General features: G+C 44.2%; 1 protein-coding gene across 1 annotated transcript; it reads left to right on the top strand.

The window, feature by feature from the left end:
- TMEM233 (transmembrane protein 233) lies at positions 1-14749 on the top strand. Its single transcript, XM_066199726.1, has 3 exons — positions 1-330; positions 7142-7276; positions 12923-14749. The coding sequence occupies exons 1-3, from the start codon at positions 142-144 to the stop codon at positions 12932-12934; spliced, it is 336 nt and encodes a 111-aa protein (XP_066055823.1). The 5' UTR covers positions 1-141; the 3' UTR covers positions 12935-14749.
- Positions 14750-14926: the final 177 nt, after the last annotated feature.

Below are 14926 nucleotides of genomic sequence, written 5' to 3'. Positions count from 1 at the left end.
CCCAGCGCTGAGACCCCGCGGCAGCCCCCCCCGCCCCGCCCGGCCCCGTCCCGGGGCGGCTCCCTTGGCTCGGCGCCGCTCGGTCCCGCCTGCCCGGAGCGCTGGGCTTTCCGCGCCGCCCGCCCGCCGCACCGCAGCCCCATGTCCGCGCTCCCCGCCGGCGCCGACATCAAGCGGGCTCTGGAGAACAGCCCCGAGACCAACATCGAGGATGAGCTGCCCGACGGGCCGCCGCAGCCGCAGCCCAAGAGCTACCTGCTCCTCAGCATCCTCTCCTGCTTCTGTCCCGCCTATCCCGTCAACATCGTCGCCTTCGTGTTCGCCGTCATGGTGAGTAGCACCTCCGGCTTGGGCTCCGAGGGGCCACCGCCGGCCCCGGCAGGGAAAGGGGCATGCAGCCGCCTGTGAGCCGCTTGTCCCGGGAGCCTGCGGACACCGGGAGAGGCAGCGAGCCTGGGAGCATCAGCAGGCGCGGTCAGGGGGTCCACCGAGCTATCCCAGCAGCGATGGAAAACGAGGAGTGAAAGGCAGTTTCCAACAAGTTTTCACTATCAGGCTGTCAGGTGGCAGGTTTATTCTAGTTAATGGGGTTTGTTACACCAACTAAGTCGCACGCTGAACTGGACACAGTATCTGTGTGAAAGTGTCAGCTGGAGAACAGAAATCAGATTTGGTTTCTGCTTTCGCTGATCAGATCCAATAGGAGTGCCCTTTTCCCAGTAAACAGGGTCTTTGATACTATTTATTAGAATAATACAGACAATGATAATGACTGTAGGTTGTTGGCAATTGCCCATGTAAGTTGAGTATCAAACACACTCAGAGAACAGCCTTACTCCTACAGTCTGTAATTGATACACATTGTCCTTAATAACCTAGCAATCCCCTTAACTTCCAAAGGATTCTTGGAACAGAATCTCCTTCTCTGAGTTAAAACTTGCAGAGTCAGATCCAGAGTTTTCTAGTCATACACATGATCAGTGTTATCGGTAACACTGCAATGTATTTCTGTTGTTTAGGAGCTGAAAAAGGTTTAAAACATGTTGTGTATTTTCATCCTTTTCTCTGACAGCCAAGCTGAGAAGGTAAGCAAAAATGTAGTTATTTCTTTTTGCAATTAAGTATAAGAGTAGATAACTATGTCTAAAATACCCCAAACCACACTCTTGTAAACTGTGATGAGTAAAGACTGATGAGAATTGATGAGAATTCGCATCAATCAGCTTCACTTTGCTGGTTTGAAAACTACTATTCCAAAGCCATTGTTCAAGTCTTTTTTTCTGTTTGTTTGTTTTTGTTTTTGTTTAGTATTAGCTGTCTTCTTTTCTTTTCTTTTCTTTTCTTTTCTTTTCTTTTCTTTTCTTTTCTTTTCTTTTCTTTTCTTTTCTTTTCTTTTCTTTTCTTTTCTTTTCTTCCTTCTGTGTTTATTTTCATTGTTGTTACCTTAACTATACAATATGCTCTTTTCCTTATTTTGGGAGGGCTTGGTTCTGCTGGTACTCAGCATCCTTTCTGTCCATGGACACTGAGAGTGCTATATAAAGTAATGAGAGCTGATGATTTGGGGCTGGGAGCGTCTGTTCAGTGTGACACTGCTTTCATCAAGGTGCTAGGGCTGTACAGAAGTTAACTGTCAAGGACAGAATTTGGCCTCTAAAGATTTTTGCACCCCATATGGAGAAACCTCCACCCCCAGCCTGGTTGAAGTTCATGCAGGCTTCAGGAGTCAGGCATCAGTAACTGTTACCAGGGGATATGAAGGAACCAGGGTGGGAAGAGCACTTCCTGAATGCTGAACAGCCTGTGCAGGTCTCAGCTGCCCACTCCCTTACAGGGGGGAACAAAACCCAGACCAATAACCTCCCCTGTCTGGGAAGAGCTTCTGTTTCAACAGCATCCTACCTAAAACCTCTCCTTTCCTATAAAATAACACTTTTAACTTCTTTTCCACAGCCTGACCTCCCTGCCTTCCCAGCTGCAACCTGTAACTGCTGCATTATCCTCAGCTGCAGGTTCTGCATTTTAGCCTGCGCTGGTTTTAATTCCACTTCTGCTGGGATCTGCATCCTCCCTCCCTTTCTCAGCTGGACTTGCTAATGATTAACGCTGAGATACAAGAGCGAATTATTTTCTTTTCTTGTAGAAGATACATTTACAGTCTGCAGAGCTTACCTGAACTCTTGGGTCAGATTTAAAGACCCTTACAAGTGGATTCCCTACAAATTTCCGCTTCTTAAAATGGGCCTAAAAGGGAAAGTCCTATTGGCTTCTAAGAGGGGGCACGGTTCAAGCACCCTGTGTACCTGTGTCATGTCCTCCTTAACTGTTCTAAATTCAGACAATATTTTCACTCTATAAGTAGAGTCTGGGCTCTAACACACCCCCAAAATAAATGACAGATTTGTCTTCAGTCTCTTCTGTCTCTTCTGCTGCCCCATTTACAACTCTATCACTGATTTCCTCACTTCTTTCTCACCTTTGAAGGCTCAAACCTCACCGTTACAGATCTTACCTCCTTTACTTTATTTTTAGAATAAACCTTTCACAAGCTCTCCTTATTGCAATGACAACCTTTCCTTGTTCCTTACCTGTCTGTTTCTCGTGGCAGGGGTCAGAGCAGAGCTGGTAGAAAGGACATTATTTAATCAGTGTGTTGCCATACTGCCATTACAACGAGCCACTGGCCGCTCTCAGGGGTGAGCATTGCTCGGCATTTTTGGCAGACAGAGTTCTGTCTTCCCCAGGACTCCTGGCTGTAGGATCACTGTTCTCAACACCCTTCTGCAGCCCCAGCCAGATGCCATCAGTTCTGCTCCTTGTTGCTTCCAGCAGCTGGATCACTGTGAGCATCTGTCCTGTTGCTATGCCATCAGTTGGCTCGCTCAGCCCCAGGGATGCCTCCCTCAGATTTGCCCTATTCTATTTCACACAGGTGTAACCACTGGCATCAGGAGCAAGAGTTTGAGGGCAGGTATCAGGCCAAGAGGCTTCTGTGGCACAGGAGATTTCTCTGGTGTGGGGCTGGGGGTGGGCACTGTCACTGAGCTCTTTGGCTCCTTATCTTAACCCAAGGAGCTCTCAGTGAGCTGCCAGCTGTGTCTGAGACCTGGCTGGGGTGGACTGGCTGTGTCTGGCTCATGGGATCAGTGCTAGAGTGAGGCTGTGGAATAACTCTGGGAGATGAATGGGATATTTTCAGTGCCAGCACTGAGTTCTGACAATTGAACACATTTTGTTGGCCTTTCTCAGTACCTCCCCGTCAGCTGTCTTTATTTCAAAGATCTCTGTGTCAGACTAGTCCTGTAATTCCATAGGGCCTTACATTTGTAACAACCTCCAAACAGTCTCTCCAAAGCTATTTCTCACTGCTTTTTGCTCCAAACTCCCTCTTTCTGTTGACACATTTTTGTTTAATCATTTCCATGCTTTAAACAACATATGTGGTCAAGCTGTGACAATCTTGGCTCATCTGCCTGTGATAGTAACAAGTTCTTTGTCTGCATTTGTTGCTGTTGGATTCAGATGCCTTGTCTTTGCAAGGGTTTCCCTAAGCAGAGACAACAAATTAGAGGGTGGTGGAAGCCATGGGGACAGGAAAGAATGGACTTTGCTTTCTCAGGGAAGCACCTCTTCTAACTGGGATCCTAACGAGCCATGTGCAGTGTGTTGGCTGTGGCCAGCTCAGTGACCAGTGTTTCTGTAGTTAGAAAGTTTACTTGCAGAGCTTATTATTTATACATCCCTTGTTAGGTAGCTTGTAGGTACCAGGATATCTAATCCCATATGGGACACCCTATACTCACTTCAGGAATATTAAACAGCATATTTAATATTCAGGAATATTAAACAGCAGGGCTCAGCAGCTGCTGTTAAGACATGTTTGTATGGCCCTTGCCTTTGCAAACTGGTAGATTTTTGGTTTTCCTCTGCAACACTCTGCAGAGCAAACTCCTCTTTCATGTGTCCTGCTCAGTACCTGCCTGCTCTGAATTGCTCCCCAAGTCCCCCTTCTTCTTTTTGTTTCCCTGTGAGCTGTTCCTACAGTGAGGAGTCACCCTGAGTCAGCAGGTCTCATTCTTCCTCAGGTCTGAACTAGAGAGTGTCTCCTTTCCAGGCACAGCCAAATAAGGTTCACCCTGTCTGGCTTATAGAGCCCTTATTTCTTCTCTGTAAGAAATGTAGAGAGGAGGATTTCTAAAGTAACTCAGTGTTCTTTCTGGTTTTGCATGATCAGTGCTCTGGGAGTGTGGAACAGAAAATACACATAGAAAGGGATTAATATTTTATAGCTAATTCAGCACATTTCTGTTCACATGAGGTCAAGTCACTTTATTGTTCAACTGAGAATGTTTTATAAATAGATGTGTGTGAACCTGGTGAAGTCACTGAGATTACTCAAGTAAATAAACAGCTGCAGAACTGTGGCTTTAATTTACATTATGACTTCACAGCGAGCAAGGTAGCAGAAACCTGAGAAATCATATGGTGTTAGGTTGAAAAGGGCTGAAATTTGTTTTAAAAGTTGGGCAGACCAAATGCCTCATACAGATGCTGTTGTTCTCAATATATCACCCAGTCCTTGGAAATAAATAGATGTAACAGTTAAGGCTTTAACAGTTGATGTTACCTCTGTGTAATGTTGAAAACTGGAAGCTTGACCAGGAGCCCTTTGAAGCAGATGGAAGTAATGAATTTCAAAAAGCTTTGCATCAGACCCCAACCTCCCTCAAACCTCTTGTATTGAATGCTTTCTAAGTTACTTCATTTATCATTTAATTTAAAGCTCTTCATAGAGAAACTTTGGTCTCCTTCCTGTCTCTCCCAAATAGTATTCTTTATCATTAATGCTGTTTTCCTCCTCTTCATCAGGGATTTGTATTAAAATAACATTATTTATTAAAGTTTTCACAGTGAATTATTTATGCAGTACCTGCAGAAATCATATGGAAATTTTCCAGACTTCCTAAATACATTAGTAAAATGGCCCAGAACTGCAAGCTGGCGCTGTCAGGTCTTGCTTACAACTCTGTCTGACTTTTGAGACCACAAACCTAGGGAACTGAGTCGGTGGTGTCTGCAGAACCCCTCTGGAGATGCCATGCGAGGGGAGTCCTTTGGTAAGAGAGGAGCACAAAGTCCAGGGCCGGGGTGTCTGTGATGCTTCTCTGTGTTTCTCCCTGCAGCCACAGTGGCGTTGGTTGTTGGCAGAGACAGGAGGAGGTCAGTCTGCTCAAGGCCAAGCTGAGCTGTGTTTCTCCTCATAATCCTTTTAATGACCTTCCCAAATGTACTTTGAGAAAGCTTTTCTGCAGCCAGGACTGCTGGGGACAGTGGAGTGGCTTAGGTGAAAGGACTGTGCCAGCCTCCTTTGTAGCAACATCAGGGCTGACACTGTCCTGTTTGACCGTGTGCTCATGCCCATCTCCCATTTCCATCTTTGCCCTCCTTCCCCATTATTATGTGCCTTCCAACCTCAATGAAACCTGACAGCAGAGCAGAGGTATTAGTGATACTCTTCGGGGACATAAACCAGAGAAATGTTTAGGCACGTGGGCTTCCAGGAAGGGAAGAAATGTATCAGTGCTCTCTTTAAGGACGTGAGTGCATCAGCATCTCAGCCTTTCACAGACTCCAGAGGATAAGTACCTGCACTTATCCTTGAGATGCAATTCTAGGAATGCAGGCTGTGTTGCTTTGGGACTGGTTGGGCTGGGCTGATGCTCCGGCAGTGCTGACACCACGAGTGCACCCAGCCCATTAGCTCTGTGTGCTCGCTAATCAACGCAGCACACACATCATGCTCCTCATTGCTTTCCTGCTTGGGAGAAATGGCTCAACAGCAATGTTTGGTGTGCTCTGAGCTTCTTCCCTTTCCTGCTCTCCACAGTCTCAGCTCTTCACTCTGCTGTTCTGTGTTTGCTGCAAAAAGTGTAACTGAAGCACTTACATTATAGCACTTGGTGATACTACATGAAGTCGTTTTCTAGAGAGTCTGAATTCTTTAGTCCAGAGAACAGTTAATTTGATCAGGTCTCCATATCTCTCCCCCTACTCTTCCCATTTCTCTGATACCTCCTGAAATATATACAAGATACTAAAAACCATGTTGTGACTAATCTAATTCCCTGAGGAAGTATGCTGAGTTCAACAGTGCAATCTGATCAAGAAATCTGGGCTCAGTGTTATGGTTTATGAACTCAAACTCTCATGACTTTACAAAAGAATTCTTAGGAATAACACCCTTTTTAATGCTTTGATAGCATCTCATTCTTGGGAGAAAATTACTACAAACTCTGTTTAGACTCATGTACTACAGTACTTCTGTTTCGTTCACGGAATCATTTCCTTTAAAAATGGTTTGGTTATACCAAAAATTAATTCAGAAAATCCTATAGCCTGTCTCACAAAAGCCTAGAGTGGTCCTGTCACACATTGCAATCTGAGCATGTAATGAATGTAAAGCATCTGCTAAGTCTTGGGTGGGGGAGAGAAACTCAGTCTCTTGAGATAATATGGGGATATCTGATGCTCACCTCAGGATGGATAAAATAATTATCAGTGTCTTCCAGAAATACGAAGAAACACAACTTCTAGCCCATGAGGATGGCACTCAGATTTCCTTGGTTTTTTTTTTTTTTACCACCACTAGCAAACTACCAATTAATTCTTCAAACTTTGTTTGGAAAAGTAAAATATTGGAAAAATAGGAAATTAGTAAGCTTAAGTTTTCCTCAGACTTTCTCTAAAAATGCAGCCTATTTATGCTCTTTTTTATGCTTATAGTCTACAAAGCATAAGAATTTATCTCACTGCTAGTGAAGCGGCCAACGAACAATTCCCATATACTACAAAACTATTTCCAAAGATAAAAGGGACTGATTTATGCAAGTGGGTGGATGTTGGTTTGACAGCTTTTATGCTGGTGTGTATCATATGAACAAAGCCTCCCCACTAAAAAAAAAAAAAAAAAGGCTGTAGCTTCAATGAAAGGTACTGAAAATGCGTGGAACAGAAAACCAGACTCCTGCTTACCTTGGCAGCCAACATTGATCTGTTCTGTTGGTTCAGAGCTGTCACACTGCTTTGCCAACAGGTTTCTGTTTAAAGGGAAGAGCTGTGATCCCCTGTTTCCCCTCTGCAGGCCCTGAACAGTTACAACCAAGGGGACATAGAAGGCTCCAAGCGGTTGGGTCGCAACGCGCTCTGGGTGGCCGTGGCCTCCATCATCATCGGCCTCGTCATCATCGGCATCTACTGCGTGGTTCACTTCACAACGGTGAGCAAGGGCCCTCACAGCCCTCCCTGCAGGGCCTCCAGAACAAGACATGAACAGCTGCCACAGCTACCTCTCTTTATCTATTTAGGGATGCATGTATGCTTTCCCAAAGAATTTTTTCATATTTTATGGTTTAGAAATTTCTGTTGTCTGTGGTTAAACACAAGCAACTCCTTCTCAGCAGCAGTGGGTTTTCTAGAAACTCTTGCGGCTCCAATATGTTTTCCCAATTTTGGCCAGTTGCTTTTTGGTTTTTCTGCTCTTCAGATTCACCATCTTTCAGACCAAGTGATCTGATACCTTTAAATTTCAGGTAACACAGTCCCCAGGTGCTAATTTTCAGTCTCATAGTCTGGCCAACTGATCTTTTAACTCCGCAAGGAGGAGACAACAGTCCCTCTTCTACTGTTTGACACTAAAACAGATGACCAGAACTATATCAAAAGTGACCACAAATGTCACCCTGACTTGAGTCTCTGTGGGGTAAGGCCCTTCACTCTCTGTGTTATTGTCCTGCCTTCCCACACCTGCAATAATAGAAACAAAGCCCAACAAATGAGTCTCTGTAACACAGGGTTTACCCAGATGGATTACTGGAGAAGAGGACAAAAATAATTGACGGTATTGATAATCTTTCTTAAAGTTGTGCAATGATGTTCTTTTCTCCACAATACTGGGCACTTCCCATTAAAATATCCAATTTAAATGAATATATTATTGGCTGGTTTGGTTGGAGGATACCTTTCAGTGCACTGTACAAACTTATGCATAAACTATAAACAGAGAACACTCCATTTACCACTGAAATGAAGACATCTCCTGGGAGTGGAATGGAGCAACTGGTTAAATGTGTACAGCATTTTCATACAAAATTTGAAGTACAACATATTGAGCTGCAGGGAAGTTACTGTACACGGGGTCCAGCTCTGTGGGATATTATTAGATAGTGCTGCAGACTCTGAAACGTCCTGTGCATTTATTAATTTTCTATGCATTTGCAAGCATGAGCCTTGGTTCAGCTTGTGTTCAGATCATTCAGCGCTCACAGATTTAAACCCAAGTCCCTTCAGGCTGGGAGTGCCAAGTTTTGTAATTGAGAGCAGCAGTAAATTCTTCTGTTTGACTCTACCACCTTACTCATCATTTCTCAGGCAGGGAGAGTGGCTCAGTTATTTTTTCAAAGTAGGGGAGAGGAGGGCAGTGTGAGGAGTGGCAGGCAGCACTGGCCTGAAGCATTCACAGTGACCAAGCAGCAGTAAACCAGTATAATACAACTTGATTTTTCTTTTGAGGACTTTTTAAATTAGTTTTGGTTCTGGGTTTTTTTTTAAAGAGAAAACTCTCTGTTGGGTGGAAGCAGCCAGGTGCCTGGGAACCCTCAGCACACTGCTGGGATATTTATTTCTGTACATAGTTCCACAAATTTCCCAAATTTCTTGGCCAAATGACACCATGACTTTTGTGAGGAGTCAGGGTTTACTGGATTCACTCTACTGCCTTTCCAGTCTCTTTACTGCTCCCCTTCTCCCTCTCACTTGTCACCCTCCAAAATGCCTTGGCTTTTAATAAAGGATTTGATGGCAACAACAATCTTTTGATGTGAAAATGAGTGAACAGAAGCACCCAACCGGTCTTTCCACTCTTACCTGGGTCCCCTCTATTGCCTTACTCTTGGACATTTTTACTTTACACTAAATTGTCTCAGTCTGACGTGCCACTGCTGTGAATGGCTCTGCACACTCCATTCAGTGATCTCACACCCATTTGTTCCTTTCTCATGATTATTTACTGACAGCCACTTTGCCTCTGCTGAAGTGACTGTAAATTAATTCTATGCTAACTTTAATGTATGTTTCAAAATTAGCAAAGTAGCACAAAATAGCCTTGATACAATGATATGGCAGATTTACTTGATTACCATTAAGCACAGATTTAATGTTTCCATGACATACACATGCATTTTTCCTGAAAGTTCTACTTCAGCAATATGTATGAAAAGCTTGACCCTTCCAAGATTGATTCCTGTGTACTTTATCCACTTGAAATTAATCAGATACCACAGTACCCAGTTCTTCCTCCTGACATTCCTTGTGGCTTCTTTTGGTCTTCAAAGGATAACAAGTCTCACTGCAAATTACCTCTGGGAGATACTGCTGCCAGTATCAAAGATGCAAAGTGAAGTGAGAACTCGAGTTCTCTTCCACAACATCCAGCCTCTGGGAAGCAACAAAAGTGAGACATCCAAGTCAGGTTGGCAGGGGGGAATCTCTCTCAATTGTTACACAGCTTTTCTTCTTGGTACAGGAACTTGAGTCAGGCTCAGCTGGCTCTGAAGCCTCCTTCAAAACAACTCCACATGCCTCAGCCAGGAGAAAAATATCGAGTCAGGTGTGTTGAGACTAGAAATGGTAGAAATTGCAGAGAGAGGAAGAGCAGGATATTCCTGCTTTGAGCAAACAATGATTTTATACCACCAATATTACTCCCAAATGTACCCTCAATAATAATGGCAGACTTGGGAGAAGAAAGACCCTTTCACTTTTCAGAAAACCCCTACTTCCAAGTGTCCTGGTGTGCCTTCCTTGGTTTGTTCAGTCACAGAACAACAGTAGCACAGGAATAACAGCAGCCAACACCTACGTCTTCAGGGAAGAAACAGCCTTGACTTCTCATTTTGAAGATTTACTCAGAGCTAAGTCAACTCGGGGCTTCTCCTGCTGCCTTGGAGAGCCTCATTTGTCTTGAACACTGGCATGTTATCTTTAGCAAACATATATTAAGATATGTAGTGATACATATTTATATCCTGGAACAGGGCCCACCCAACACTTGGGAACCATCTACATTCTGCAGTCATGCCCCTAAATGTAGGCAAGGGGAAGCCATCACTTGCATCACTGGAGTTGACAGCCCAGCAATAAAACCTGTGTGTCCTGATCAGTGTAAAGTGGGGTGTCCCTCATCATGCCAAGGACTCTGAGTGCAGAGCTGTGGTCTGTGTGAAATCAGGGCTGTGCCTCATTCCACACTGGGCCAAATTTATTCTTACTCTTCCCCATTTGCTTTTACCCTCTCCTGTCAGCTTCCCCTGTGCCCCTGCCTTGCCAGTCCTGAGCACTGAGTTGCATTTCCAGGGCTTGCTCAGATGTAACTTTAGCTGGTATTTGTGTCACCACAGTCTGGCCCTGCATGTGTGCCTCAGGCATGTTGTCCATCAAGAGCTGCAGTGAGAAATGGGACGTATCTGCCTTCCCTGAGGGGACACCACTGTGACCTGGAGCAGGGCAGGGCTGTGTGCCACAGTCTGTGTGTGCCATACCCTGTTTGCTCCCACCCAGCCTGTGAACATGTTCTCATGCTCCTCTGAGCAACCTTTCCCCAGGCTTGCACAGACTTGGAGTCAGCCTCCCCGCCTCTAAACATTTTGTTCAGCTAAAGGTGGTAATTTTGTCAGTCAGTGAGGTCTCTCAAGTCATTTACAATCTGTGTTTTCAGACCAGCCTCAACGTTTTTTAAGCAGATTCCAAATTCTGTTGGATTTTGCTGACACAAGACACCCTCGGATTACATTTGAATTCTGCTGGCAGGGTTTAGGGAAGCTAAATCCTGGGCTGGATCCTCCTTACTTAAGTGAAGGAGATCCTAGAGATCCCAAACCCTTTTCTTAATTGGATCTAAACATGTCATATTCTACTTCATGCTGCCATGTGAGTAGTTCAGAACAATATTCAGCTCCTCACAGCACATACTTGTAGACCATCTCTAGTGTCTGAGTGACACTTCCCAATGCTGTTCAGGGCTGAACTAGAGCTCACATGAGTTTTGTCACCCAGTTGAGCCACAAGGCATTTCATATACAGCCCACGTCTTCTGTGCTTCTCTCTTGTGGATTTCTGCAGTCTGGACAAGTAGGAGTGAGCCAAGCAGAAATGTGGAGGATGAGTGAGAGGTGTTAGAGAGAAGTAAAAACTTCAGTAGACTGAGACAGCAACAGTTTTGCTCTGAGGAAGGGTAGCCAAAATGCTGTGACTTTGGAGTTTTATGCAAACCATTATGATAATTTAATGCTTTCGTAGAGGAGTCTGAACTTCTGACCCCTTCTTTAATCTCACTTGATTTAGAACATCACCCCAGGGAAGCCACAGAAATGTCACCTGTCAGCATGGCTTCCAAGGAACACAAAGCCAGCCAGGCTGTGAGGAAAGCACCAGCTTCTCCGCTCAGAATCAGAAAGGTTTTAAATCAAGCACACGTGCAGTAATGCAGCATTGGTAATTCCGGGTAGAAGGAAAAGGAGTAAGTGTTTAGGCTGTGCACCAGGGACAGCTGTACACATAAAGTTTCCTCACTGACTTAGAAATAATTCTTCAGGAGGAAAAGGAGTGCCAGATTATTTTTAATATCTCTGTTCCTGAGGCTCTCAGAAGCCTTTGCAGACATTTCACACAGTGGCTGCCTGTCTTTCAGAGACAGAATAAGCTGGAGAGCAGCACAAGGACAGGGATTACTCAGCCAGCCTCCAGATCTTTACATTGGCCATCCTGTCCCCTGCACCTTACCATAAAAATAACAAGTCAGGGTCTTGTGCTGCAGTGACTGGCCTGCCAGTAAGGGATAGAGCTCCAAGCCTGAAGTCAGGGCATTCCTGTTCTTTAATTCTTGGTGTCCACCCAGCCAGGGAGCTCATACTGCTGCCTTTCTATTGGTAAGGGCTCATACTGATTATTTCCTTGATCCTTACCTCGTTTCACTGGATTTGTGAAAACAGAGCAGCCTAAAGTCCTCTATCTGTCTCTCAAAATGTTCCCTCAGCTGGGAGGCTGCGCAGTGGCACCGAGTGCAGGTGCACAACATGGTTACATCAGCCTGGCTTCCTTAGCAAACCACATGAAAAATCCTGGCCCAGAAACAGCTGTTTCATCTGTGCACAGAGGAGATGTTCTCACAATGGATTCTACCCAGAGGAGCCATGAGTAGCATCCAAGAGACAACAGCAAAGGCATTAATGCTGTCTGCAGGATATATTCACTGTGCAGGGCCAGGGGTCCTAGATCCCTCCTTGAGGAGCTGCAAGAATGTAGCTGTCTGATGGAGGAGATCCCTCAGACTCCAGCAGAACTCAGAATCCAGGGATAAGTCAGAGCATCCATGGGTATTGAGAGCTTTCCCTTACACAAGAATTTGAGGGAACTCCTCAGATCCTTCCTCTCCTAATGCAGATGCACAGGACAGGTTTCCCAGTCCTTTTAACATTGGATTTACCAAGTTCTCCACTGCTGGAGCGCTGTTCTTGCCTGACTGCTTTATGTACCACTCCAGGGGAACAGAGATGCTGTTGACCTCATGAATCTTTGTCAAATAAGAGCCCATTTCCTGGCAATGAAAGGCCCTAATTTGCATTGATTCAGGTAACCCAGTTTAAAAATTCAGTTCGGATTGACAGATCACCAATGCCATTAGAAACTCAGCCCTTTGATTCAAAACTGTATTGAGCTGCTAGTCTAGAGGGATGTTTGTTAAGAGAACAAGTGCCACTAATGTGGCATAATGTATCCATTAGATCTGTAGAATTAATAATTTAAACTCACAGGGCAAACTGTCTTGTCTTCTCCCCCTTTAAACACACATATTTCTGTGTCCTTGCAGCATGCTATCTGAAGAACCAGGATTGCACTTGGATGATATCAACATGTAAACCTCTGGAGGGGGAAAAAGAAGAGATGGAAACCATTCCAGACTGTTAGCTCCGACCCTACAAGTCTGCAGAGGCATGTTGCTGGTGAATGAACTGATAGCCCAGTTAGTTAATCAGCATGGCGTGACCAGGTTTTCAAAATTATTTATTTATAAGACACCTCAGTATAAAGCAGCATTTTCTCTTTCACCCTAATGTATAATGAGATCTTACCCTAAAAAAGAAATCCCTTTTCTTTCTCATTTCCATGGAATGTATGCTGGATCTGTGATGTTCCCTGGCTGACCCCTGCCAGCCAAAGCCAACGTTTCCAGACTGTTTATGGTGCACAGTGTAAGACCTGATGCACAGCCCACTGAAGCTGGTAGGAGAACTCCTGTTACTTCTGGCAGATTTTGGATCAGGCCACTAAGGATTTTTTCATTACTTTAAAATAGTCTCAACACGACACAACTGTACCCATGGGCTTGGGATTTTATCCTGCTCTGTGATTTTATAATGCCGTGGGCGCACTCTGACTCAGCAGCTGCTTTCTTTTGTCATCCTCAGCTTTTAGAACTTTACCTTGGATTTTTAACCATCTGGGACCGATTTCAATCACTTGATCATTAAGAGAGACTCTTCTTCCATAGCATCCATGTTTTTCTTAATGATTCATTTTTGTTTTGTTGTCTTTCATTGTTGCTCTCCCTTGACTAAGCCCCAGTCCTGCATTAAATTTGCACTGATCTTATTTTCCACTTTAAACTTCATGTATGTAAAAAGTTCCTATTTTTTTTTTTATCTGACAAAAGATCTTTTTAAACAGATGTCCTTCATCCCTTTGTTGTTGTGCTTCTAGCAAGGCACATAGTTTCATTGTGTTCTGCTTTGTTCATGTGGGTTTTGTTTAGTTCATCCTTTCATCTTTATGACTGGTCTGTGTGTCCCTGCAGTTAGAGATGGACAGACTTTTGCACCTCTGCCCAGTTACAGACACACTTCCTGATCCTTAGACACTACTCAGCGAGCAGCCTCAGCTTCCAGAATTGATGGCCTCTAAATTACTGCAGTTTCTTGATACCTTGTGATAATTTAGCATGGGACTGCTCTTTTTATTAGCTGGAAACTGTTTCACAGAATACAATTGTTTTGTCACACAAATATTCCATGTTAAAAGGAGTGAGCTCTGGTGAGCATTAAGATGTGGCTGCATCCTCAGCAGCTGCTGCTGTTTGCTTTATTACCACACCTCCAAGCGAGCTGTGCCAACTCCCTCTCCCTGCACCAACATCAACCTGGAGCGACTGCCCAGAAATCCAGGGAGTTCTGCAGGTGAGAGAAGAATCATCTGTCAGGAGTTCAACAACCTATTAAAAACAAAAAAATCCTCCCAGAAACCTTTACCTGTTAAAGCATATGCCTGGAAGTAGCATGTATTTTTTGTGCCTTGATATTATATTTTCAATGTGCTTTTTCGCTGTCCTTCCTGCCAAATTCTGTTTTTCATTGAAGTCAGTGAAGCATCACCTCTCCTTAATTACTGCAGTATTAAACTTCACAAACACTGGTGAAGTCAGCTGATTTATTAAACATTTACACTGATCAGATTTGTCCACGTGGGAATCTTGCCACTGATTTCGATGATCCCAAGAACTGGCTGCTCTGTGAACTCCTCTTTGGTTTTTGAATACTATTTTAATGGTCTGATATGTCTTGTGGGACTTTTAGTAGCTTGCCTTATTATCAGATATGATAAAAATGTCATTGACAAGTGGAATAAAATTACTTTTAATTCATGTCTATTCTGGTATGTGGGAAGTGTCTTTGCTAAGTTTTGTTGCTTCTTCTACTGGAAAGAGTAATATCCCTTTTTCTAACCCCTTGGACAGTTTCAGAATAAAGTGAACTGCAGCAAAAGGAGGTTTCCAAAGTTATATGGGCACCAGAGGATAGGCAACTTGAAGTATTTTTTT

This window comes from Chamaea fasciata, unplaced genomic scaffold (assembly GCF_029207755.1).
Source record: "Chamaea fasciata isolate MVZ Bird 193981 ecotype frontalis unplaced genomic scaffold, bChaFas1.0.hap1 SCAF_18, whole genome shotgun sequence".
In the NCBI taxonomy this organism is placed as follows: Eukaryota; Metazoa; Chordata; class Aves; order Passeriformes; family Sylviidae; genus Chamaea; species Chamaea fasciata.
Note: the sequence above shows the minus strand (reverse complement) of the source record. Positions and strands in the feature narration are given on the sequence as shown.

Coding starts and splice junctions, on each gene's coding strand:
- TMEM233 (XM_066199726.1), top strand. CDS start 142: ATGTCCGCGCTCCCCGCCGGCGCCGACATCAAGCGGGCTCTGGAGAAC. Junction 331..7,141: donor CCTTCGTGTTCGCCGTCATG/GTGAGTAGCACC, acceptor TCCCCTCTGCAG/GCCCTGAACAGTTACAACCA.